The sequence below is a fragment of the Saccopteryx leptura genome, chromosome 4, assembly GCF_036850995.1.
Source record: "Saccopteryx leptura isolate mSacLep1 chromosome 4, mSacLep1_pri_phased_curated, whole genome shotgun sequence".
In the NCBI taxonomy this organism is placed as follows: Eukaryota; Metazoa; Chordata; class Mammalia; order Chiroptera; family Emballonuridae; genus Saccopteryx; species Saccopteryx leptura.
In genome coordinates, this window is record NC_089506.1 from 187,347,533 (window position 1) to 187,372,404 (window position 24,872).

Here is a 24,872-nt window from a genome sequence, read left to right on the forward strand (position 1 = left end):
AGTTATTCAGGCGGAGCTCATACTTTATACTGCGTGCAAAAGCTGACACACAAGAGAAACCTTATGAGTGTCAGGAATGTGGAAAAGCCTTTGGCCATAGTTCAAACTTTATTCAGCATCAAAGAATACATACTGAAGAGAAAGCCTATGAATGTAGCGAGTGTGGGAAAACCTTCTGGTGCAGCTCACACCTTATCCAGCACCAGATAATTCATACAGGAGAGATGCCTTACATGTGTAATGAATGTGAAAAAGCTTTTGGTTGGAGTTCAAGTCTTATTAGACATTAGAGAATCCACACTAGGTAGAAACCCTATGAATGTACTGAATGTGGGAAGGCCTTTAGTCAGAGCTCAAATCTAATAGAACATCAGTGAGTTCACACCAAAGAGAGACTATATGAATGCAATAACTGTGGGAAAACTTACAGTCGTAACTCACATCTTATTGAACATCAGAGATTCCATACATGGGGGGCTCCTTATTGTAATGAGTGTGGGAAATCTTTTAGTAGGAGTTCACTCCTTATTAAATATCACAGAATTCACACTAGAGAGAGACCCTATCAATGTAGTAAATTCAGCATCAGAAAACTCACAGTGGAGTCAAACCCTCTACATGTAAAGAATGTGGGAAAACCTTCAAGTATAAGTCATACCTTATTGATCATCTGGGAATTCATACAAGGGAGAAACTGTATGAAGGTGGTACTACCTTTGGTTGGAGTTCAGCTAATGAACATCAGAGAACTCAAACCGGGGAGAAATGCTTTGGGCGTGGTGAGTGTGAATGGCCTTCAGTCCTAGTTCAGCTCAAAATCCACATAGTGGACAGACCTCATAGATGTGCTCAGTGTTTGAAGACCTTTTGGTCAAGTTCTTTCAGCCTTATTCAGCATCAGCAGGTTCACTTTGGAGGCGTGATGGATATAGGGAGAACCTAGCTGTCTGTGTATCAGAGAAGGGCACGAAAGGGGCATAATGCAGCACTCCAGAGCTGATGACTAATGTGGAACCTTAGTACCACTTTCATTTGATATTGAGCATCTCCATCAGAGGGAGAGTCTATGGCAGGGGTCCCCAAACTTCTTACACAGGGGGCCAGTTCACTGTCTCTCAGACCGTTGGAGGGCCGGACTATAAAAAAAACTATGAACAAATCCTTATGCACACTGCACATATCTTATTTTAAAGTTAAAAAACAAAACGGGAACAAATACAATATTTAAAATAAAGAACAAGTAAATTTAAATCAACAAACTGACCAGTATTTCAATGGGAACTATGGGCCTGCTTTTGGCTAATGAGATGGTCAATGTGCTCCTCTCACTGACCATCAATGAAAGAGGTGCCCCTTCTGGAAGTGCGGCGGGGGGCCAGATAAATGGCTTCAGGAGGCCACATGTGGCCCACGGGCCATAGTTTGGGGACCCCTGGTCTATGGTTTGCTTTTCAAATATCCATAATCATCGTCTGAAAATGGAATGAGTTAGTGTTTTCCAGGGAAGAAAGAATCAGGGAATTTTCGACTCAGATCGGGAAATTGACAGGTGATCTTTGAACACATAGCTTTTCTTCAACCTTCTCTGTCCTGTTTGTTGTAACTGTAGCTAGAAATGGCTTTTGGGTCTTCTTGGTACAGTATTTCATTCCTCAGTATCCTGCAGCTACTGAATCTCTTTGTTTAATGTGACTTAAGTGCACTTAATAAATAAATGTGCAGCTCTGCTAAGCCTAATAACTTTTCAGTATGACATGCCATGGCTTTATGTGTTCGTTTGCGTAGCCTGAACTGCATTTGCCAGACTTCCTTTTCTTGTACATTTCAGTTCGTGTGGGCTATCGGAGATTGTTGGGAGATTTAGAAGGCAGGAGAAAAGCACAGTTATTTCGTAGCTCACATTTGTTACTGGTCTGCTGATTCACCTCATTGGCCTGAAGCAGCAGCTGGATCAGGGTTGTGTGTGTGTGTGTGTCTCCTCCTGGCTCTGCTTCTTCAATCAGATCCCAGTGACACACATGCTTACTATCCTTATGAGAAATACATACTTCGTATTTAGGTGGAAAAAAATAGTGAACTTCTGGCTGTTGTTTAAAAAGAATTATAATTTTCAAGATACGCTATCAGAAAAAGCTACCGTTCAAACTCCTTTATAACAAAATTTCTATTATAATCTGAGGTGAAGCTTCACTGTCACATAATTGTTAAAAAAAAAGTTTACAAAGCAGTTGAATACTGTGATACCTAATATACTGATAAAATAAAAAAAAAACACACTTTTGATTGCCTGTTTACCAGGAGCATTTTAATCATTAAAGTATCTCTACTTAGGTAGTACAATGTTAGATTTATTTTAGGTATCTGAAAGAAAGAACTGTTTTGTTTTAAATGCTTATTTTTAATTAAAAATCATTAGATTACTTTTCCTCCAGTCAGTCTGGATTAGTGGTTATCTAAAAAAAAAAAAAAAAATCAGTGGAAATTAATAGTTACACCATGGACTCTTTTTTTATTTTATTTATTTTTATTCATTTTAGAGAGGAGAGGGAGAGAGAGAGAGAGAGAGAGAGAGAGAGAGAGAGAGAGAGAGAGAGAAGGGGGGAAGGAGCTGGAAGCATCAACTCTCATATGTGCCTTGACCAGGCAAGCCCAGGGTTTCGAACTGGCGACCTCAGCATTTCCAGGTCAAAGCTTTATCCACTGCGCCACCACAGGTCAGGCTACACCATGGACTCTTGAAATGGAAAGTTGACTCCTGTAGCATCCATGCCTGATCTGGTGCTGTGCACCCAGTAGGTGTTCAGCAGATGGCTGGGAAATGAATACATTTGCTGGAAACCAAGGTCTTCTTGTTTGCCTCAACTCTCTTCTCTACACTCCGCCTTTGCTCCTTTGCCATTCCTTTAGTTGATTATTGACATTAAATAAGGGTCACCTGACTAAGGACCCCCTTGCTATCTGGATGTCCTGAGTATGGCCTCTGTGAGGCCAGATCTGAGCTCTATGCTACTGTGTCCACATACTTCACTTGGCTTAAGTCCCTCCCTGCCCCCTTATGCCACAGAAAGAGACCTTTCCTTCTGTGGGGTCTGAGAAGCCTCAGAGATGGGACAGGGCATAAAGAGTTGGGTGTGATTCTAATGGGCAGAGCAGGATAGCAGGGAATGACACCTAGGACAAGGTCAATGTGCAAGGTCACGTATCAGGTTCCAAGGGCAGAGGTGCCAGTGGAGGCCAGCAAAAGGGAGGAGAGATTTTGTCTAGCAGAGAGCCTCAGTTCTTCGGGCACAAATATCATTAGAGAACAGACTAGCCCACCCAGGTCTTAGAACTCAGTCAGGTGAACAAGAAGGCAGCCAACTCATTCCATTTGCCAGAACTTTCTCAGTCACTGAAAGTCCCACATCCTGAGAATGTTCAATCCTGTACAAACCATGATGTTTGGTCACATCCAGTTCTGTCCACTGACTTCTCCAGCCTTCTTGTGGCCATTCTTAGACATTTTGAAATTCGTTGGATCCTTGAAAACTATTTTTCAACTGTAGGTCAAAAGCCAATAGTGGGTTATAAAATTAATTTATTATAGTGAGTTGTAACTAGCACTCAGGGTAAAAGAAAAAAAAAGGAGGCGTAGAACGGAATACGAAACATCCATGTGCATTGCACATAGCAGAGGAAAGGGAGATTTTTGTCCTGTGTGTGGGCGCACATGCACGCGATGCACAGTATTTCTTGCAGAGCAAGTGAAAACTTCTGCACAATAGAATCCCTTTTGGAGTAAGAGTCTGTCTAAATGGTGCCTTCTTGGAAGTTCTTGGACTGAACAGTTGCTCTGCAATTCCTGTAACATGCAACACTTCCTTTGTGCATTGATCACACTTTTGAAAAAATGACTTATTCAGTTGCCTGTCTTCCATGAGGGCAGGGACTGTATGTACCTAACATTGTATCTGTCATTAGAGAAAGTACTTATACTGAGTGACTGAATGATAAACCTGAGTTTAGGTTCCAGCTGTGTGTGTGTTCTTAGACAAGTTCTCTTTTTATTTTTTCCAACATTTTATATGAAAGATTTCAATATACAGAAAAGTTGAAAGAATAGTATAATAGACACCCTATATATCCTCCACGTAGATGAACAACTATTAACATTCTTCCATATTTTCTTTTTATCTATCTATATGCTATTTTTTCGGAGTCATTTGAAAGTAAGTTTGGATATTGCCTTCACCCTTAGATGCTGCGGCATGCTTCTCCTAAGAATATGGTTATTCTAATAATCACAATACTATATATTAGCATACCTAAGAAGAAGAATATAATTCCACAGTACCATCTAAAGTGTAGTCTACATTCAGATTTTTCCCAGCTTCCCCAAGAATGTTTTTAAAGCTATTTTACTTCAAATCAGAATAAAATCAAAGATAACATATTACATTTGGTTTTGTGTCTCTTTAATTTCTTTTCATCTAGAACAATTCCTCCACTTTTTTTTTTAAATGATTGACTTTTGGAGGAATTAAGAACAGGTGTTTAGAATTTTTCACAAAATTATTTGTTTTTCTGTGGTGGTGTTTAACTCCTTAACCTCCCATATTTGCTCTAAACTGGAACAAATTTTAGAGAATTGATTAAACATTTTTGGCAAGAATAGCTCTTCATTTTGTATCACATCCAGAGGCACATGATATCAGATTATTCTACCCTAAGTAGTGCTGTTTGTTCATTTGTTTAAGATCTAGCATACATAAAGGTATGTTTGCTTTTTGCCATTAGTAAGTAATTTGTGAGGATGATAAACCCCAGCACCTTGCCAAAAATCTATTCCTCTGCAGCCTAATGTTTTTAGCAATCATCCATGACCTTTTAGCAACCATCTGTGATCATTTGGACAAGTTCTAACCTTAAACTCAGTTTCTTATCTGCAATATGGGGATAATAATGCCTGTCATTTTTGGATTTGATGTGTAATGGCATTTAAAAGTAATGTATAAAAGTGCATATGAAAATGCTGTCATGGTCTGCCATCATTTCTCCCTTTCTCTGACAACACTGTCCCCTTTCCTTTAAGAAAGTTGTCCCTTCACCTCATTAAATTTAATTTTCTAAATAAAAAAAATTTTTGAAAAAAAAAAAAAAGAGAAAGTTCTTCCTACTCTGCTTTGAATGTGGTCAAATTGCTGTCTTCTTAGATGACGTATGGGCCTGAACACTGTGGGGCACAGCTGATTCATCTTTGGCCGGAGGGGAATGAGCATGTGACCCATGCCAAGCCACTCTGAATGCTTTCTTGGGAAATTTTGAACCAAGAAAGGGTTGGAATAGGATGAGGAAAACATTCTTTTTCCCTAGGGTGGCTAAAATGAGGATGTGAGTCTGGAAGTTGACTATTGCCCCTGCTGCCTGGAGAATGAAAGCCTATCAGGTGGAGATCAAAGCTGCCTTTCTGAGGCCAGGGCAGAGAGTTGTCCAAGGGTGTCCCTGGCCTGGGTCCAGTCCTTGCCAGCTGTACCTCTGCTCTGACCTAGCTAAGCCAATAAAAGCCTCTTGCCTGAACACTTACAATTTGGGTTCTAAACCTTATGACGGAATCTGAATAGTACAAGGTCTGTCATGTGTCCCTCACATGATAGATCGCTCAAATTAGTGTGGTCCATGCCCCTTCCTCCCTTCCTGTTGTCTCTGAATAAGTACTGGCTAGTGGAGAGGTGTGAAGGGGTGCTAGACATGGTCCTGGTCCTTGATTTTTAAAATCTTATATATTGTAAATGCATTTTCTTGGTGAGCACAGACTCTGAGCTAGGGGGGATCTGGTGATTTATCCTGCTCCAAGCATGGCTGCTTTTGCCACCAGAACCAGCCACGTCCACCCCCGCCCCTCCCATCCCTAGGGCTGGAAGCCAACCTGTCTCCACTGAGTGTTCTCTCTTTGGAAAGTTTAAAACCAACCAGGGTGATGAGAGGTGTAGACAACCTTATTCTGGGAGGGCAGAGAAGAGCATTGAACTTAAGGGTTAGGGAGGCCTTAACCCTCCTAAGGAGGTAGGTAGATCAGAGTGCATGTGCAGGACCAAGGCCTGGGAACAAGGGTCTTGGGGGAAGGGAGTGAATTTTCAGGGTCCTGGGAATCAGGAAACTCAGGGCTTCTTCCAGATGTCTGGTAGAGGCTACTACTTGTGTAGTGCTATTTCTGTATAGGGCGTCAGTCGTGACGTCTTTTCCAACCACTTTTCATTGGATCCTTTTTGCCATCCTACAGGAGGAGTTACTGTGTATTATTAATCCCCTTTCACAGATGAGAAAACTGATACCCAGGAAGGAGAAGTAACTTACCCAAGGTCACCCTGCTGGTAATGGCAGAATTGGAATTCGAATTCAAATCCTACGCACTCCAGCTTACTCCAACCCCCACCCCGTTCTGCGCGCATTGGCAGCAATGTCGGTACTGTAAACAGCCCTGAGGCCAGGTTCCCTTAGCTGAGGGCCAGGTGAGCGGTGGGACCGCCATCCCCAGAGGTGAACCCCTGCCTTCCTCCGCTGGGCACCAGGGCTCGGGGACTCTTCCCGGAGACCAAGCATACCAGAATCGGGTCTCTGGGGCCAACGGAAGCCTGGACCGTGGGCCAAAGGGGCAGACGTGGGGGGTGGGCTGGGGGCTCACCCCACTGCGAAGGGGCCCGCTGGAGGGAAGCCCTGCCCTGGAGACCCGAAGACCCGATGGTCCTCTGTAAGAGGGAGGGGAGAACAGTGGAGGGTGTGTATAGGTGGCTTCAACGGTCTGGAGGGGGAGGGCCTGGAGGAGACTCCTCCCACCCTGGGCTAACATAACCAGTTGAGCTGTTGTAACCCACAGGGTGGTGTCTGGGGGCGGATGGCGAGGTTGGGGTCCATCTTTGGGTCTGGAAAATGTCATTGTGACTTTGGGGCCATGGAAGGTTTGGGCAGAGGAAGGTTGCCAGTGGGAAGGTTCCCTCCTGTTCTCTTCCCTTTCTAACCCAGGCGTACTTCATGTCGCCCACCTCTTTATCCCCCAGCACAGTTTCCAAGTGTCCCCGGGGCTGTACAGGGCCTGAGATGTGACAGGGCTGCACTCAGGCTGTCGCACGGTGGCTCATTGAGAACCTGGATAGAGGACCCTCCACACAAGCCGGTGCTGTCTCAGCTGCTGATCCGGGCCCCATGGAGGAGTATACAACTCTTCCACTTTCTAGTGACTGAGGTCTTTTTTAAATAATAACAGTCAATGATAGTAGATGACAGGTTTTTGGTTTGTTTTGAATGCCCTTAGCAAAATAAAATGTCGGCAATCCTACCTGCCTCCTTTCTCTCTCTCTTTCTCACCCTGCACATGAACATGCCTATTAGAAAAAATTCGTGGGTTGCACTAAATTTCACATTTGGAAACCACCAAACTGAACTGCTGGCCAGTAGCACCTGGTGAGATGGGAGGGGCACACAGGTGCCTACCGGTCCTGGTCCCCTCTGACTGAGGGTGGCATCCTGAACCAGGGGAGCCTTCTCTCCTACCCTCTGTTTCTTCATTAGTACAAAGGGACCTACAAATCCCCATTTATGTTAAAATGTAAGTGGTCCTTTGAATCTGGCCTGCATCAATGCATTCTCAAAATTGTGTATTAGTCTAGTCCCAGCACTAAGGGCTGTTCCAAGCAGGACCCTGGCCTATCCTCAAAGAAAGGCCAACAAGGTCCACCACTCTGGAGAGTAGGGTTGGGAGTGGAGGGTGGGCGCAGAAAGGAGGCAGTACACTGGATATCCCGTGGTAACCTCAGGCTAGGGAAGGGAAAACACTGTGTCGTGTGATGTGTTTATTTGTTCTTCTCTCTCTGCAGTAGTTACCAAGAGCCTGCAAATTCCTGTCCTTTTTTGTCCCTGAATTGCCCCTCTTGGTCTAAACTGGGCATGGGGCATCCAGTAAGTGAACAGTTAATTTTTGTGGAGGGAATGGATAATGGTTGGTGGCTGGGAGATCTACATGGAGTGGACAGGACCAAGCTGAGCTTTGCAGGAAAGGTGGGATTTAAAAGGTCTGGAGGAGCAGAGAGGGCACCCCCAGGGAAGGACCCCAGGCATGCAAGTTGCTGGTGCTGGGGTTGTAAGTTGTGTTCCAGGACTGGAGGAGACACGGTGGGTGTGGGCGCAGGTGTGGTTGGGAAACTTCGTGAAAACTGAGACGATGAGGAAGGCTGATGAGCTGGAAGTGTGGGAGAAAGGGAGAAGCCAGCATGAACTGGCTGGAGTGCGGGTGAGAGAGAGAATGCCTGAACTAGGAGTGACACTCGGGTCAGTTTTAGACAAGTTGAGGTAGCAGGGGGTAGACAAGAAGGGGTACGGACCATCATATGAAAATGTCAAGGGTACTCCCTCCAGAGCATGGGGTCACCATGTAGCCTGGACTCCTGCCTGGAGAGGTTTAGAGCTGGGACTCAACACTCCCTGGGCTCACTGACCTCATCACTTTTGAGTGAGGGAAACTGAGGCCCTGAAGTTCAGTTGACCCGTCAATAGGCCTGGAGGGTGGAGGGGAGACCGAAAGGGAGCTTTGGAGAGAGGAAAAGATTCCATTTTTCAGGTGCACAGAAGAAAAACTGGTGAGTGACAGAAAGGAGGAAAAAGCACATTAGAACATTTTCAAAGTACTGACAGCATTCAAAGAGGGGCAGTGGTTTAACCATTTATAAACAGCATAGTTGGGTGGGGGGCTGGAAGGGTACCCACACCTCTGTCCTGCCTTTGGGCTGTTCTGCTATAGTGATCAACAGCTCTCGAGGCCTCAAAGACACTTCCTGTCCCCAGCTGCAGTGAGGGGGTCTGGATCTGGAACAGTGGAGAGGCCCTCATGCCTGGGCATGAGCAAGGGTGTCTGCACAGGGTCCAGAGAGGTAGGAGTAGCGCCTTCACTCCAAGGACCCTGTCCTCCGCAGTCACCGTGCACAGCTTGAATCCTTGGTGCTGCCAAGCACAACCCTGCTTGTGCAGGAGTCTCCAGGCCTGGCTTTGGGTGTGACTCGGAAAGAGGGCTGTTGTCTTCGGGTGCCTCTCACCTCCCTTGTCACGTGTCTCACCTCCTGATGCCTCCCTTCTGCTCCGCCAGGTGGCCAGGGTCATTGCGGTGCCATCGGAATGGGCTCCGACCCGGCCTGCCCTCCCTGCAGCACCCCAGGCTCCCACTCAGCTCCTCTCCTTCTTCCTCTTGTTCCTCTCCACCTTGGGAACCTCATTCTCAGGGCTGCCGGGGTTGGCAAAGGCAGAGAGGAAAACAGACCAGTGAATACATTTGCCCTTAGGTTGTAAATGGCTGCTGGCCCCTTTTTCCACAGGAATATTTGAATTTTAGAAGTTCATTTCCTCACCCCCACCAACTTGAACCAAGAGAGTCTCAGCACTGTGCTTGACCCTTCAGTGTGCAGTATTTTACTCAGCCCTCCCGAAGACCTCACTGGGCAAGTGTTATAGCTTCCCTTTTCCAAACGGGGACCCAAACTCCTGAGCCAGCTTCCCATGGTTACAGCTTGTAAATAATGAAACTGAGATAACAGCTGAGGGCTGCTAAAGCCAAGTCCAGCCAGTTCTGTTTTACGTCTCAGGTGCTTAGTTGAAAGAAGGCGTCTTTAATGACAGATGGTGGTGAAGGGGAAGATACGAGGGATCCTGAAATGAGGGCCTTGACCTCCAGCCCTAGAGGGTACCTAGGGCTGCAGGAAGGTCTATGAAACTCTAAAACTATTGGTGACACTTCCTCTGTGCCTATGTTTTCAGTAGACGGTTCTTCTTGGCCAGGTGGACCCTCCCCATCTAAACCCGGAGTCCTGGCCCTGGCCGGTTGGCTCAGCGGTAGAGCGTCGGCCTGGCGTGCGGGGGACCCGGGTTCGATTCCCGGCCAGGGCACATAGGAGAAGCGCCAATTTGCTTCTCCACCCCCTCCCTCCTTCCTCTCTGTCTCTCTCTTCCCCTCCCGCAGCCAAGGCTCCATTGGAGCAAAGATGGCCCGGGCGCTGGGGATGGCTCCTTGGCCTCTGCCCCAGGCGCTAGAGTGGCTCTGGTCGCGACAGAGCGACGCCCCGGAGGGGCAGAGCATCGCCCCCTGGTGGGCAGAGCGTCGCCCCTGGTGGGCGTGGTGGATCCCAGTCGGGTGCATGCGGGAGTCTGTCTGACTGTCTCTCCCCGTTTCCAGCTTCAGAAAAATACAAAAAAAAAAAAAAAATACAAAAAAAAAAAATACAAAAAAAAAAGAAAAAGAAATAAACCCGGAGTCCTGAGGCAAGAAGGTCAGTCACTGAGTAAGGACACTTCAGACTCTGGTCTTATTATCTCCACCCGGTCCTCATTCTGAAATCTCAAAAGGCAAATAGCTGACTGAAAGAGAGCCATGGAGAGGTTCTTCTGTGGCCAGTGGTGGGTGTTAACAGAATTGAATGGTTAGAACTTTAGAGCAGGAAGAGGGTGGGGATGGCCAGTCCAGCCTCTTCATTTTACACAGGTAGAAGTTGGGGCTCAGAGAAGGGACCTCAATGCCCCAAATCACCCTGTGAGTTAGTGGCAGAAAATGTCTTCTGTATTTTTTAGGTCTGGTGAAGAGGTCTGTAAGGCTGTCAAGTTTATGGAGGCAAAGAAATCAGCATTTACTGAGCCTCCCACGTGCTAGCAGTTCCTCAGGCATTATCTCCTTGTGTCACGTGAGAATTAGGAGTAGCTGCCTCCCTTTTCGCCTTCACCTTTCCCTTTCGCAGGTGATGCTGACTTTAGAGGACAAGGACATAAAGGGCTTCACATGGGCCATAGCCCCAGCCTTGACCTCCCTGGGCTACCTGCTCATACTGCTGGTCACCATCTTTCCCTTCTGGCTGCACCTTGTGAATGAGGAGTCACGAGGAGTGTTTTTCAGTGGCCTCTTTGAGAACTGCTTTCATATCAAGTGCTGGAAGCCTCAACCCTTATCCAGTAAGGAGGGATGGAGGCAGGGACTGGGGAGAGATGAGGCCAGTGCAGGGACTGGAGGGTGGTGGAGAGCAGGATAAGCTCATGAGGGTGTTTTCTCTGAGTCTCTTGTAGGGGTCTTCAAACTTTTTATAAAATCCGCCCACTTTTGCAGTGCTGGTCAACCTGGTCTCTACTGCGCAACCAAACAGCGCTGCGATTGGCCCACCATGAAAGCTGGACCGCCCACTAGAGGGTGGTAGGGACCAGGTTGACCAGCACTGCAAAAGTGGGCGGTTTTTATAAAAAGTTTGACGACCCCTGGTGGGAAGAGGTTAATAATGTCAGGCTGACACCATAGTCAGGAGCCAGTGTGTCAGCAACAAAGTTTATTTCTGGGGAAAGAGTGGCTCTGTCTCGGAGGAGGGAGGGGAGCCTGCCTTACTCTGTGAGGCTCCCCCACCTCTTAGGGATGCTGTTAGCCCATCCAGACAGCACCCTCTTGGCTCTGCTCCTAGCCAGCAGCCTGGTTAGAAGAGTGCAGGCTGGATTTCCACTTCCATTGTCCCCTTTAGTCACATACATATCCAACTTTGGGTGGCCGCTCTGCAGCCTGAGGGCCACATCATCAACCAGGCACTTGACACTGTGCTTTACAAGGAACTGGGAAAGTTCAGGATGGTGTCTGCCTTGGAAAAGAGGTGACTCCCGGAGACCTAGGGGTTATCACCTAGTACTAGGCAAGAAGAGCCACTTTGGGGAGTGTGGATCAGACTGTGTGAGCTCTTTGATCCAGGGTTCCGCAACCTTGGCACTACTGACATTTTGGGTTGGATAATCTTTGTTGTGGGGGCTCCCATTTCTTACAGGTTAGTAGCACCCCCTGCCCTCTTCTATTTACTAGACACCAGTAGAACCCTCCCTCCGTTAGTTGTGACAAGCAAATTACTTCTTGGCATTACCAAATATCCCTTGTGGAGGGCAAAATTGTCTCTGTGGAGAAGCACTGTTTTAACCCAGTGGGAGATTGTAGAACTCTAGGTTTTTAACAATACCTTTGTCTTTTTGTTCCACCTGAGCTGTCTGTTTCTGCACACTCAGGAGTGTGTACAAACTCATTTTAACATGGGTCTGAATCACACCAACAGTAGGAGAAGAAATCACCTGTCCTTGAGACTCTGGCTCCTGCTCTTTAGGGTTTGTTTCATTACTTCTATTAACCGGGGTGATTATAGCAGTTCCCCGCAGAGTTCAGAACATCTTGATCTCACAAAGCTTTGATTTTCCACTGACTTATTTCAGTGTGATTCCTCATGTTTCCCTGTGTAATACATTTTTTTCACAAGGATTTTATTTTATGTTGTTTTTAAAACCACCATTTGTTCAACTAATTTGTTGTTTTACTTCCGTGTCATAGGAAACAAAATGGGACCAGAGAATTCTTGGGCCAAAGTGGCAGGGTCAGAACATTGGTCCCAGGCCACATGTTGGGACCTGAGGGGGCAGAGTGCCAGGGCCATCCGTGCCCAGGACCTGTGGGCTCTGGCCTTTGAGGTCCGGGTGCCCAGCGTTAGCCGGCTCTCCCTCCCCTGCAGTTTACATCATCCTTGGCCGCATTTTCCTGCTGTCTGCAGTCGTCTTGTCTTTCCTCACCACCCTCATCATGGTGTCCTTTGCATCTCAGCTCTTCCCAAGGACCCGGAAGCACAATTTGGTGTCAGCCTTCATCAGCTTCCTCACAGGTGTGGAGCAGGCGGGCAGGACTTGGGGAGGGTAAGGGAGGCGTCCAAAGGCTGGTGGGGGTAGGGGGGAAGGGGGATTGGTCTCTGTGATGTCAGGAGAGAAGATTTTAAGGCCTCTCTCCTCTGCTGGCTTCTCTGTGAAGTAGCCCATACCCACACCTGCCCCCTCAGTAGTTATGACCCTTCTCCTTTGGGGCTTTTCAGTACCCCACACTTCCAGCCAGCACAGGCCTTACCACATTGGTTGGGATCATTTGTCCGATAGTCTTTTTACTATAATCTCTATTTCAGTGATTGTCATAGAGTCTGGAATAGAATTTTAATACAATTGAAATATATGATATAAATGAAATAAATATAAATGTTTCTTGGATGGATAAATGAATGGAAGGGACCATCTCTGCTCTTTGGAACCTTTGGCTTTAAAAGGTTGACAAAGGCCCTCCCTTGTCATGAGATAGAAGAGCTGGAAGGTTCATGGAAAATCAGGTTGAATTTCATCCAAAGCGTCACACCCAGAGGGCCCGGGCTGGAGTCGAGGTCCTGAGCACAGAGGGTACCCAAGAGAGGATTTCTGCTTAGGGGCCCCTGGGAGGTGAGGCACATGGGCTTTGAGATGAGTTGGGAAAGAGGGCAACACAGGCATGTGGGGTGGAAGTTATTGGCTTTGAGTGGGCAAGGTGTGCCAGCAGGAGAAAGTAGCCTCCACGCAGGAACCGCACAGGCTGTAGGCCATGTGGCTCTGTCTGTTAAGTTTGAGGAGTGCAGGCAGAAGTGCAGGAAGAGAGCAACGGTGCTCTCCTGTGACCCTGCAGGAGCCTGTGCTTTCCTGGCCTTGCGGCTGCATGCCCTGGAGATCCAGAGTCTGAGGAGGAAGCCCAGCCCTCCCCAGTTCTCCGTTAAGTGACCTTACTCCGTCCTGGGCTTTGGCACCCTTCTGTTCATAGCGGCTGGTGAGTATCCTGGGGCTTCTACCTCTCTCTCTGCCCCGTCTGGATTCAGGAGCCATGGGTGCTCTTAAGCTGTGCTGTTCAAAACTGCAGTCACTAGCTACATGTGGCTATTTCACTTTAATTAATTAAAATGAAATAAAGTAAAAAATTCAGTGTCTCAGTTACACTAGACACATTCCAAATGTACAGTAACCATGTTATTATGTGTCTAGTGGGTACCATATTGGACGGTACAGATAAAGAAATTCCCATTGTTGCAGAAAGTGCTACTGGACAGCATTGCTCTGGAGCCTCAACCCTACCCCCATCCTGGTCCTTCCCAATTCTTATCCTACTTGACTTGAAAACCACACTCTTCCAAATTTTCATACTCTTCCTTATACCATCCTGGTTCCTAAGGCTTTCTATTCCTTTCTTATTTTTATCCTGAAGTCTAAGGTCTTATTCCTCATCATACCCCATTTATCTTTACGTACCATCACCATCTAAATTCATAAACCTATCTGATTTTATCCCTATTCCTTCTCCTCTCCCTGCTATGTTAACCTGACCCATGATTATAATCTAGTTTAACTCAACTTTATTATATATTGAATATATATTGTAATAATCTTTATTATATAGTTGTAAGTTTTGGTTAAAAATAAACTGTACACCCATATTGCCACCATAGAGTTTAAGAACTAGTCATATTTCATTGACTCCATTGTTTATAAGTTACACCCTTATTTTACATACCACTGAGAAAGAAAAATTAATGTTAAGTATAATTCTAAGATGCTATAACTTGTAAGACACATCCTCATTTCAGAGATGTTAAAATGTGGAATCAGCCAATGGACGCAGAAATAAGTGGAATGACAAATTGATGTTTCTCTCTCTTCTCCTTCCTCTCTCTCTCTAAAACCCAATCAATAAATAAGAAAAGAACTTACTACTAAAAAAATTGGCTTGTCAAAATTAATGAAATATGATAGAATATTGAGTATCTTTGAAGTCTTCCCCCCTCAAACATCTGTCTTTTCCTGATCTCGTCATCTTTTCTCCCCTCCAGAACCATTTATTCTGAAACTTATGCTAATCATATTAACTACAAACATATATATTCTTAAGCAATGTGTTATTTAGTTTGCATGTTTTAAAGCTTTATTTAAATAGAATTGTATAGTACTTATTGTTCTGAAACTTTCTATTTTGATCAATATTATAACCTTGAGATTCCTCCATATTAATACAAGGAAACTGAGGTTCATTTGTTTTTACTACTTTATGCAAGCATTTACTTGTAAAACTAATCCACAATTTATCCACCTTTCTATCAATGAACATTGGATGATTATTTCAGTTTTCTAATACAAACAACACTGCTATGAACTTTCTTGTGTAGTCTCCTGGTGCACCTGTAAGAGAGTCTCCACAATGCTGAGTGCTGGAATTTCTAGATCTAGATTATGCATATTTTCAGGTTTTTATTACATGGTGTCCAAAAGGTTTCCCAAGAGATAGTGATATTTTACATTCCTACTGGCAGGGCAAAAGAATTCCTGTGGCTTTACTCTCTTGTCACCATTTGGAATTGACAGACTTTTAAAGCCTGGCCAATTTAATTAGTGTAAGATAGTACCTTATTAAAATGTATTTCCTTAATGATTAAACAGGTTGAACATCTTTTCATGTGGTTAATGGCCATTTGTGTTTTCTAAAGAATTCTTATTTAGTATTGCCTATTTTTTTCCTTTTCAAATGATCTATAGGAATTCTTTATATATTTTAGACATTAATCCTTTGTTAGTACAGGTATTGCAAACATCTTCTAGTTTAGGGCTTGGATTTTTACTTCTTATATAAGGTCCTTTGAGGAACAGAAATTAATTTTACTGCAGTTAAATGTATTGATATTTTCCTTTACATGGTTTGTTTCCTTTATGTATTATTTAAGAAATCTTTCCTTGTTGAGTTCTTAAAGATATTTTCTTACATTGTCTTCTAAAGTTTTGTAGTTTTGCTTTCTATATATAACTCATTCATCTTGACTTGATTTATAGTGTGAGGTAGGGAACACTTTCATTATGTTTTTCAAATGAATATCAAGTTGTTATATATATAGTGGCAGTTATTACCTAGTCTGTACTGATCTGGAGTACTGTTTTTGTTAGTAATCAAAGTCTCATATTATACTAACTTGTCTATTCTAGTTCTCAAACCATACTTTCAAAGTTTCTGTAGCTTTATGATATCTTGATATTATATATATTGATATCTGGTAGGAAAATTCCTCCCACTGTTCTTTTTCAGAAGTTCTTTAGCTATTGTGGCCTTTTTTCTTATAAGAAAATGTTTCTTATATGTATATATATATATATATATATATATATTATATAAGAAATCTTTCTTTACATTTTACAGAAAAAAATCTGTTAAAATTTGTATGGAATTACACTGAATATATAGTCAATTCAGGGAGGACTGATTTTTTTTTTTTTTTGTATTTTTCTGAAGTTGGAAACGGGGAGGCAGACAGACTCCCGCATGTGCCCCACCAGGATCCACCCAGCACGCCCACCAGGGGGCGATGCTCTGCCCATCTGGGGTGTTGCTCTGTTGCAACCAGAGCCATTCTAGCACCTGAGGCAGAGGCCCACAGAGCCATCCTCAGCGCCCGGGCCAACTTTGCTCCAATGGAGCCTTGGCTGCGGGAGGGGAAGAGAGAGACAAAGAGGAGGGAGAGGGGGAGGGGTGGAGAAGCAGATGGGTGCTTCTCCTGTGTGCCCTGGCGGGGAATCGAACCCGGGACTCCTGCATGCCAGGCTGACGCTCTACCACTGAGCCAACCAGCCAGGGCCCAGGGAGGACTGATTTTTATAAATTTTTTTTTTTTTTTTTTTTTTTTTACGGAGACAGAGAGAGAGTCAGAGTGAGGGATAGACAGGGACAGACAGACAGGAATGGAGAGATGAGAAGCATCAATCATTAGTTTTTCGTTGCGCATTGCGACACCTTAGTTGTTCATTGATTGCTTTCTCATATGTGCCTTGACCGTGGGCCTTCAGCAGACTGAATAACCCCTTGCTCGAGCCAGCGACCTTGGATCCAAGCTGGCGAGCTTTTTGCTCAAGCCAGATGAGCCCATGCTCAAACTGGCAACCTCGGGGTCTCAAACCTGGGTCTTTCGCATCCCAGTCTGACGCTCTATCCACTGCGCCACCGCCTGGTCAGGCGAGGACTGATTTTTAAATAAGTAATATTGGATCTTTCTATCTATAAACATGGTATTTTCTTTGCATTTCCTTAGGTCTTTTTTTTTTTTTTTGTATTTTTCTGAAGCTGGAAACGGGGAGAGACAGTCAGACAGACTCCCGCATGCACCCGACCGGGATCCACCCGGCACGCCCACCAGGGGTGACGCTCTGCCCACCAGGGGGCGATGCTCTGCCCCTCCCGGGCGTCGCTCTGCCGTGACCAGAGCCACTCTAGCGCCTGGGGCAGAGGCCAAGGAGCCATCCCCAGCGCCCGGGCCATCCTTGCTCCAATGGAGCCTTGGCTGTGGGAGGGGAAGAGAGAGACAGAGAGGAAGGAGGGGGTGGGGGTGGAGAAGCAAATGGGCACTTCTCCTATGTGCCCTGGCCGGGAATCGAACCCGGGTCCCCCGCATGCCAGGTCGACGCTCTACCGCTGAGCCAACCGGCCAGGGCCACATTTCCTTAGGTCTTTAATGGTTATTTAAAAGTTTTATAAATTTTGTCCTCTTGTTTGTTTTTTACCCCTAGATGTAGTACAGTGATAGTAAAGGGATGTTTTATTATAAAGTATTGTTTATTGTACATATTTTAGGTAGACAATATTTGTCATATTAAGGAAGTCACCTTCTCATTCCAGTTTGCAAAGATTTGTTTCCTCTTTAATCATGAATGGACGTTAAGTTTTATTGGATACTTCTCCTTTTTGCATGTATTGAGATCATTAAGATTTCTTTTTAACTTGTTAATGGGGCAGATAATATTGGAAATTTGTCCATTATGTAATACTTTTTTGTTGTTATTTAATTTTTTGGGGGTAATATTTTCTTTAGGATTTTGGACTCATGTTATGAGTGAGATTGGTTTTTAAAATTTTTTTTCTTGTACTGTCCTTTTCTGATTTTAATATCATGGTTTTACAAGCTTTATAAATTGAATGAGTATGTTCTCTCTTTTTCTAATTTCTAAATTTAGATTTTTTTTTTCTGTAAGTGTTCCTGGAAAAGGAGCATGGCATTTATTCTGCTATTCATTTTCTAACTTAAATCAGGATTTAAGCCCATTGATTATTCTTTTTTAAGTAGGCATTTAAAGCTTAATTCCCTTCTAACAATTGCTTTATTTGAAACTCCCATTTTGATGTGTAGTATATTCTGTTATTATTATATTTCAAATACTTTCTAGTTCTCTTTATGATTTCTTTTTTTTTTTTTTTGTATTTTTTTCTGAAGTTGGAAACGGGGAGGCAGTCAGACAGACTCCTGCTTGCGCCCGACTGGGATCCACCCGGCATGCCCATCAGGGGGCGATGCTCTGCCCATCTGGGGCGTTGCTCTGTTGCAACCAGAGCCATTCTAATGCCTGAGGCAGAGGCCAAGGAGCCATCCCCAGCACCCGGGCCAACTTTGCTCCAATGGAGCCTTGGCTGCGGGAGGGGAAGAGAGAGACAGAGAAGAAGGGGAGGGGGAGGGGTGGAGAAGCAGATGGGTGCTTCTCCTGTGTGCCCTGGCCAGGAATCGAACCCCGGACTCCTGCATGCCAAGCTGACGCTCTACCACTGAGCCAACTGGCCAGGGCTGATTTCTTTTTTGATTCATGAATATTTTAAAGTATACTTTTAAATTTCCAAGCATAGGATTTTTATTGTATCTCTGTTAATGATTTCACTTAATTTCAATTTAATGAGAGATCATGATCTATATAATCCTGTATATTCAGGTTTATTGAGACTTGCTTTATAGCCTAGTTTGAGGTCTGTTTTTATGTTTCATGTTGAATGTAATCTTTTATCTATAAACATTAAATCAAACTTGTTTATTATGTTATTTAAATCTTGATTTAGAATTATTATTATTATTTTTTTTTCATTTTTCTGAAGCTGGAAACAGGGAGAGACAGTCAGACAGACTCCTGCATGCGCCCGACAGGGATCCACCCGGCACGCCCACCATGGGGCAACGCTCTGCCCACCAGGGGGCGATGCTCTGCCCATCCTGGGCGTCGCCATATTGCGACCAGAGCCACTCTAGCGCCTGAGGCAGAGGCCACAGTGCCATCCCCAGCGCCTGGGCCATCTTTGCTCCAATGGAGCCTTGGCTGCGGGAGGGGAAGAGAGAGACAGAGAGGAAAGCGCGGCGGAGGGGTGGAGAAGCAAATGGGTGCTTCTCCTATGTGCCCTGGCAGGGAATCGAACCGGGTCCTCCGCACGCTAGGCCGACACTCTACCGCTGAGCCAACCGGCCAGGGCTTGATTTAGAATTTTTATGTTATATTTTACTAGGGAATTGAATTTTTTATCATTATCCTTTTTTATTTCTAGTAATGCTTTTGTTGTAAAGTCTGTTTTATATAACTCTAGCTACTTCTATATTCTTTAGGGTAGTATTTACCTGATATATATATATATATATCAGGTGGGAGGAGGGGAGATAGAGAGACAAACTCCTGCATGCGCCCCGACCAGGATCCACCTGGCAACCCTCATCTGGGGCTCATGCTTGAACCAACTGTTGAACCAACTGTTGAACCAACTGAGCTATATACTCAATGCCTGGGCCAATGTTTGAACCAATCAAGCCACTGGCTGCTAGAGGGGAAGAGAGAGAGAAGGGGGGGGGGAAAGAAGCAGGTGGTTGCTTCTCATGTAATGTGTGCCCTGACCAGGGATTGAAACCAAGACATCTGCATGGAGGGTTAACACTCTATCCACTGAACCAACTGGCCAGGGCCAACCTGTTATAGTTTTAAAATCTTTTATAGTACTTTAAAACTTTCTTTGTCTTCATGTTTTGGATATCTCTTATAAATAGTTTATAATTGGATTTTTTTCATCTAGTCTTATAATCTTTGTCTTTTACTGGAGCATTAAGTTGACTTACATTTATTGTTACTACTGATGTATTTCTATTTTTTTATCACTTTAATTTGTACTTTTGGTTCTTTTTTGCTCCCCCCCACCCCCAACACTCTTGCATTGTTTTGGATTGCTTGAATTTTATGTATATAGTTCTCATTACATTTCTCCCCTCTTTTTATTTTTTCTTCTTTTCCAAGTGAGAGGAGGGGAGATAGACAGACTTCCTCATGCACTCTGGCCAGGATCCACCTGGCAATCCCTGCCTGGGATGGATGCTCTGCCCAACTGGGGCCATGCTTGCAACTGAGCTATTTTTAGTGCCTGAGATGGAGGCTCCATGGAGCCACCCGCAGTGCCCAGGGCAATGTGCTTGAACCAATTGAGCCATGGCTGCAGGAGGGGAAGGGGGGGGATGGGGGAAGGGAGATGAAATAGATAGTTGCTTCTCCTGTGTGCCCTGACCAGGAATCGAACCTGGAACATCTACACTCTGGCCAATGCTCTACCACTGAGTCAACTGGCCAGGGCCCATTTCTCCCCTTTTTAATTTGGAAATTATATATGATCTATTTTTATTCATGTAATAGTTATTCTTGATATTTTAAAATGCTTATTTAATAAGGTAGAAATATAATCAGCATAATTACCCTTTTTATAAGTAGTACAAGGACCCCCTCTTAATTTATATGCTATTTGTCCAATATTTTATTTTTTTTAAAAACTTGTACATTTGGTATTATTTTATGCATGTAATATTTGTTTGTTTAAATTTACCCATATATTTACTAATTTAGTTGCTCATCAAACCTTCTTAGACCTTCTATCTAAGATTATTATTCTTAAAACATATTCAAAATATTATTGTTATTTTCCCATTTCCATTGTTGTTGAGGAGTTGGGTCTCTGTAAAAAATATTCTTTTTAAGGCAGTCTTTCTTTTCTCCTAGACTTCCTTTGGTATTTTCAGGATATGGATATTTGTGTTAGGATTTGTTCTGTGAACTAAATCTGAGGAGTAGTGTCTTTTAGCATTTCTAGAACATTCTTTAAAAATTTTTTTCCATTGATTTGAGAGAGAGAGAAAGGAAGGGAGAGAGAGAAGCATCAACGTGTTGTTCCTAGTTGTGTATTCATTGATTGCTTCTTCTAGGTGCCCTGACAAAGGGTGAATGCCACAACTACCATGAGCCAGGATGATGCTTTATCTACTGAGCCACATGGCTAGGGCCTCTACAACATTTTTATATTTTCTTCATTTTTTCTTTCTTTCTTTTTTTACTTTGTGGCATTCCAGGAAGACTTCTGTTGGATCTCATTACTCTATTATGCATGTCTTTTAGTTTCTCTTCATATTTTGTCTTTCTGGGATATATTCTGAAAAACCTGCATAGATGTATCTTCAGTTTCACCTGTTTGCTTTTTAGCTGTGTCTGATCTGCTATTTAACCTATCCATTAAATTTTTATTTCAATTAATCTATTTTCATAACTAGAAGTTGTATTTCCCGTAAATGTATTTTTATATTTCCTTGTCTTTATATTTAAAATTTATTCTCTAAATATATTTTCATTATACATGTTAAAGATATTTATTATTTTATATTCTGTTTCTTATAAGTTTAGTAACCAAATTATTTGCAGGTCTGAGTCTATGGGCTACTGTTTATGTAGGCTCTTGGTTATGGTGTCATATTTCTTGGTATGTTTTTATGTCTTTTGACAGTGAATTAATTTTCCTTGGAATATTTTTTGTAGAAATTCTTTGAGGCCTGTATTTGAAGTGTTTCCTCAAAAAAGGGTTTGCATTTGCTTCTGCCTGCTGCATGGGTACACAATTAGCCTAGGATCACAAACAAAATACATAAGCATCATGAATTTAGATGCAGACATACATAACAGCTAGCCTATGTTCATGAATTCCTATGTTGATAGGTAACTTTGATGTTCCAGTTTCATATGGCAGACTTTTATTAGATTCTCCTCTTGAGCAAGCCCTGGGCTTTTTCTGTTATATTTTGTGTCCCAAATGGCCAGCAGAATGGAAAATCATAGTCACCTGCTTGAGTGTGTGTCTCCAAGATGAAAGCTAATTGTGTGCTTGCTTAACTCTCTAATTCTTGTTTTCATTCTGGTTTTGGCTTCTAAGAATATCTTATTCTGATGCCAGCTTGATGCTGCATTTACAAATAAGTTTTTGAAGAAATATTTTATTTAGAATTTTTGTTGGTTTTAGTGGTAGAGTATCTAGTTGACTATAATGCTGAAAATACAAGTTGTTCTTTATCATTAATATGGCATTTATCATTTCACTTTAGGTATCTCCATTTATTCTTATGAACATCAATTCTTTCCCCTTTTTTTTTTACCTTATTAAGGGCCTTGAGTTGGGCATCAGGAGGCTTGGATTTTGTGTTTTACCTTCCTCTCTTAAACCTTGTTATTCCACCTATTAATGGTTAGTCAATTGCTAATTCCAGCACTCATCATGGTTCTGTGAGTTTATCCATCTGTTTGTATGCCTTGTCTTCTGGTGCATTCTGTTTCCCCCTCCATTTCTTTAATACTCTACATTGGAGGGGAGTATGCGGGAGGGCAGGTACACACCAGAAAGAATCACATGAGAGTAGCAAGATCTGACCTCTAGGACATGAAGCGGGACACTCTCTAACCTGAGCCGAACTTTTGATGTTTCCTAGGTGCCATCTGCCTCTTTCAAGAAACAGTCTGCCTTAGGTGCTACTTATTACCCATTTCCCAGAGTACTGAGGAGACCCAGGAGATGCCGCCCCTGGAGAATCTGGAGAGCTTGGGAGGAGGACTGAGCTCAATACAAAAGGAGACTCTGATGAAGGAAGAGACAATTATCTAGTCCAGGAGAGTCTGTCCTCTACAGGCTGTGTGAGTGCATGTGTGTGGGTGGCACCCTCTTCTCCGCCAGTCTCCACTACTTTTAGTAAGCTTCTTGAGTGTTAAAATAATGCTCTGCTTCCCTATACGGTGATTCTATTTTGCTCATATTTGATTTTTTCATACTTGAAATTTGTTAAGTTTTTTGATGTCTTCTGAACTTTATGATTTCTTTCTATCTCTCCTTTCCCTTCCCTTCCCTTCCCTTCCCTTCCCTCCTTCCTTCCCTCCCTTCCTCCTTTCTTTTCTTACCTTCATTCTATCTTTTTGGCAGGTGTTTTCAATAAAAGAAGGACTACTGTCTCTTAATCCATACCTCAAAAACCTGGCCTGGGGGGTAGGAGCAGGGTGGGGTGGGGGGGGGGGAAGGGATATTACAAAATGATCAAGTGAAGTGAACTTTCATAAGACAAAAACTGAACAGAATGTAACAGAAAGTGTTTGAAGTAATCACAATAAAAAGAAAAAGTGTTGTCCCCATACAAAATGTGACTTAGTACAGGAAACTTTTCTCAAGTATGAGTTGGGAGGAAGAGTTGGGGGTGGTTAAAGTTGAAAACATCCCCAAGATTGATTTCCCAGGTCTGTAAGCCTGAGCCTAATCAGTGTATGCTTCTGGGGAAAGCATAAGGCAAGTTCGCCATCAACATATTGGCATTCCATTCTCCTAATAGAGTCAGAAGCCCCTGAGTGCACTTCTAATGTGCCCTGTTCACATACCTGATGGTGCTTTCGGACGGGGAGCACTCAGCCTCCCAGCTAGGATGGGCATAACTGGGAGTATACATCCTTTGGCAATGGGGATGGGCAATGGGGAGGCCAGAACGGTGATCCAAGACTCTTCATCTCAACGATACCAAGTAACAGTGCCTCCTCACTTCTCTCTATAAAGAACACATATGTGGAAAAAGCTCTTAGAACTTAAGCAGTGAATATTCAAAAACAAGTATAAGGAGCTCTGTATGTCTTTCTGGAGAGGAGATGTAATGAACATGGCTAGAATCGAGTGGGCTCTGTTGTGATTCTTTTTTTTTTTTTGTATTTTTCTGAAGTTGGAAACGGGGAGGCAGTCAGACAGACTCCCGCATGCGCCCAACCAGGATCCACCCGGCATGCCCACCAGGGGCAATGCTCTGCCCATCTGGGGCGTTGCTCTCTTGCAACCAGAGCCATTCTAGCGCCTGAGGCAGAGGCCACAGAGCCATCCTCAGCACCCGGGCCAACTTTGCTCCAATGGAGCCTTGGCTGCGGGAGGGGAAGAGAGAGATAGAGAGGAAGGAGAGGGGGAGGGGTGGAGAAGCAGATGGGTGCTTCTCCTGTGTGCCCTGGCCAGGAATCGAACCCGGGACTCCTGCACGCCAGGCCAACGCTCTACCACTGCACCAACCGGCCAGGGCTCTGTTGTGATTCTTAAATAGTGTTTATAAAAGGTTGACCTTGTGCAGTGCACCATTGGGGTACACAGAGGCATCAGAATCAGTTCCTGTTCTCCAGAGGCTTACACCCAAGCAGAGAAGCTAAGGCATATTCACCTGAAAAACAGCTACTGGGTGTTTTAATTATATTTTTTAGTTTCTTATATTTTTCTTCAAATGATATCTTGGGAATTTCTTATAGGAATATGGTGACAGCCTAGTTCCAGTCTTCTAATTTTTCTTCCTAAAAAATAAAAAGTGCATATAGGAACTATTATTATCAGTAACTAGGAATAGAGGAAATCAACAAACTAAAATATGGAACTATGGCCCAAACCACTCTAAAACAGCAGAATCAGCACGGGAAGCCACAACTGGAAGAGTAGCATGGTGGGCACAGTGGGGTGGGTCAGAAAGATACATAGGGGTTGTAGTGATGGCAACTTCTAAAACTCATTAGCAAAAATTAACCTTTAGAGGTCTGAGAAAAACCTACTTTGAGAAGGAATGGCTATGAATAGTATAGGAGAACCATGGAGCATGTGTGTTGGGGAGGTATAAAAGGCATGGTGAGTGCATGGGAGTCTATAAAGGAAAAGTTTTAAGAAGCACCACTTGCAAAAGAAAGGATATCACCTTGGAAGGCAGATGACAGTAAGCTTTGATAGCAATGACTGATAAAGAATAGAAGGAAGGAAACCCATCTGCTTCTCCACCCCTCCCCCTCTCCTTCCTCTCTGTCTCTCTCTTCCCCTTCCGCAGCCAAGGCTCCATTGGAGCAAAGTTGGCCCGGGTGCTGAGGATGGCTCTGTGGCCTCTGCCTCAGGC

The 24,872-nt window shown here is 43.9% G+C and overlaps 1 protein-coding gene and 1 long non-coding RNA gene across 2 annotated transcripts; one reads left to right on the plus strand and one right to left on the minus strand.

The window, feature by feature from the left end:
* Window positions 1-7,872: 7,872 nt before the first annotated feature.
* TMEM225B (transmembrane protein 225B) lies at window positions 7,873-22,840 on the plus strand. The gene is given in 5 exon segments (XM_066382199.1): window positions 7,873-7,932; window positions 10,749-10,959; window positions 12,531-12,677; window positions 13,493-13,630; window positions 22,419-22,840. Coding segments are annotated over 5 exon segments (681 nt in total). The 5' UTR covers window positions 7,873-7,920; the 3' UTR covers window positions 22,592-22,840.
* LOC136403459 (uncharacterized) lies at window positions 7,902-24,290 on the minus strand. The gene is made up of 3 exons (XR_010751140.1): window positions 24,162-24,290; window positions 23,350-23,513; window positions 7,902-9,247 (listed from the first exon to the last, which is right to left on the minus strand). It is a non-coding gene; the product is annotated as an uncharacterized lncRNA (long non-coding RNA).
* Between the last annotated feature and the right edge of the window lie 582 nt (window positions 24,291-24,872).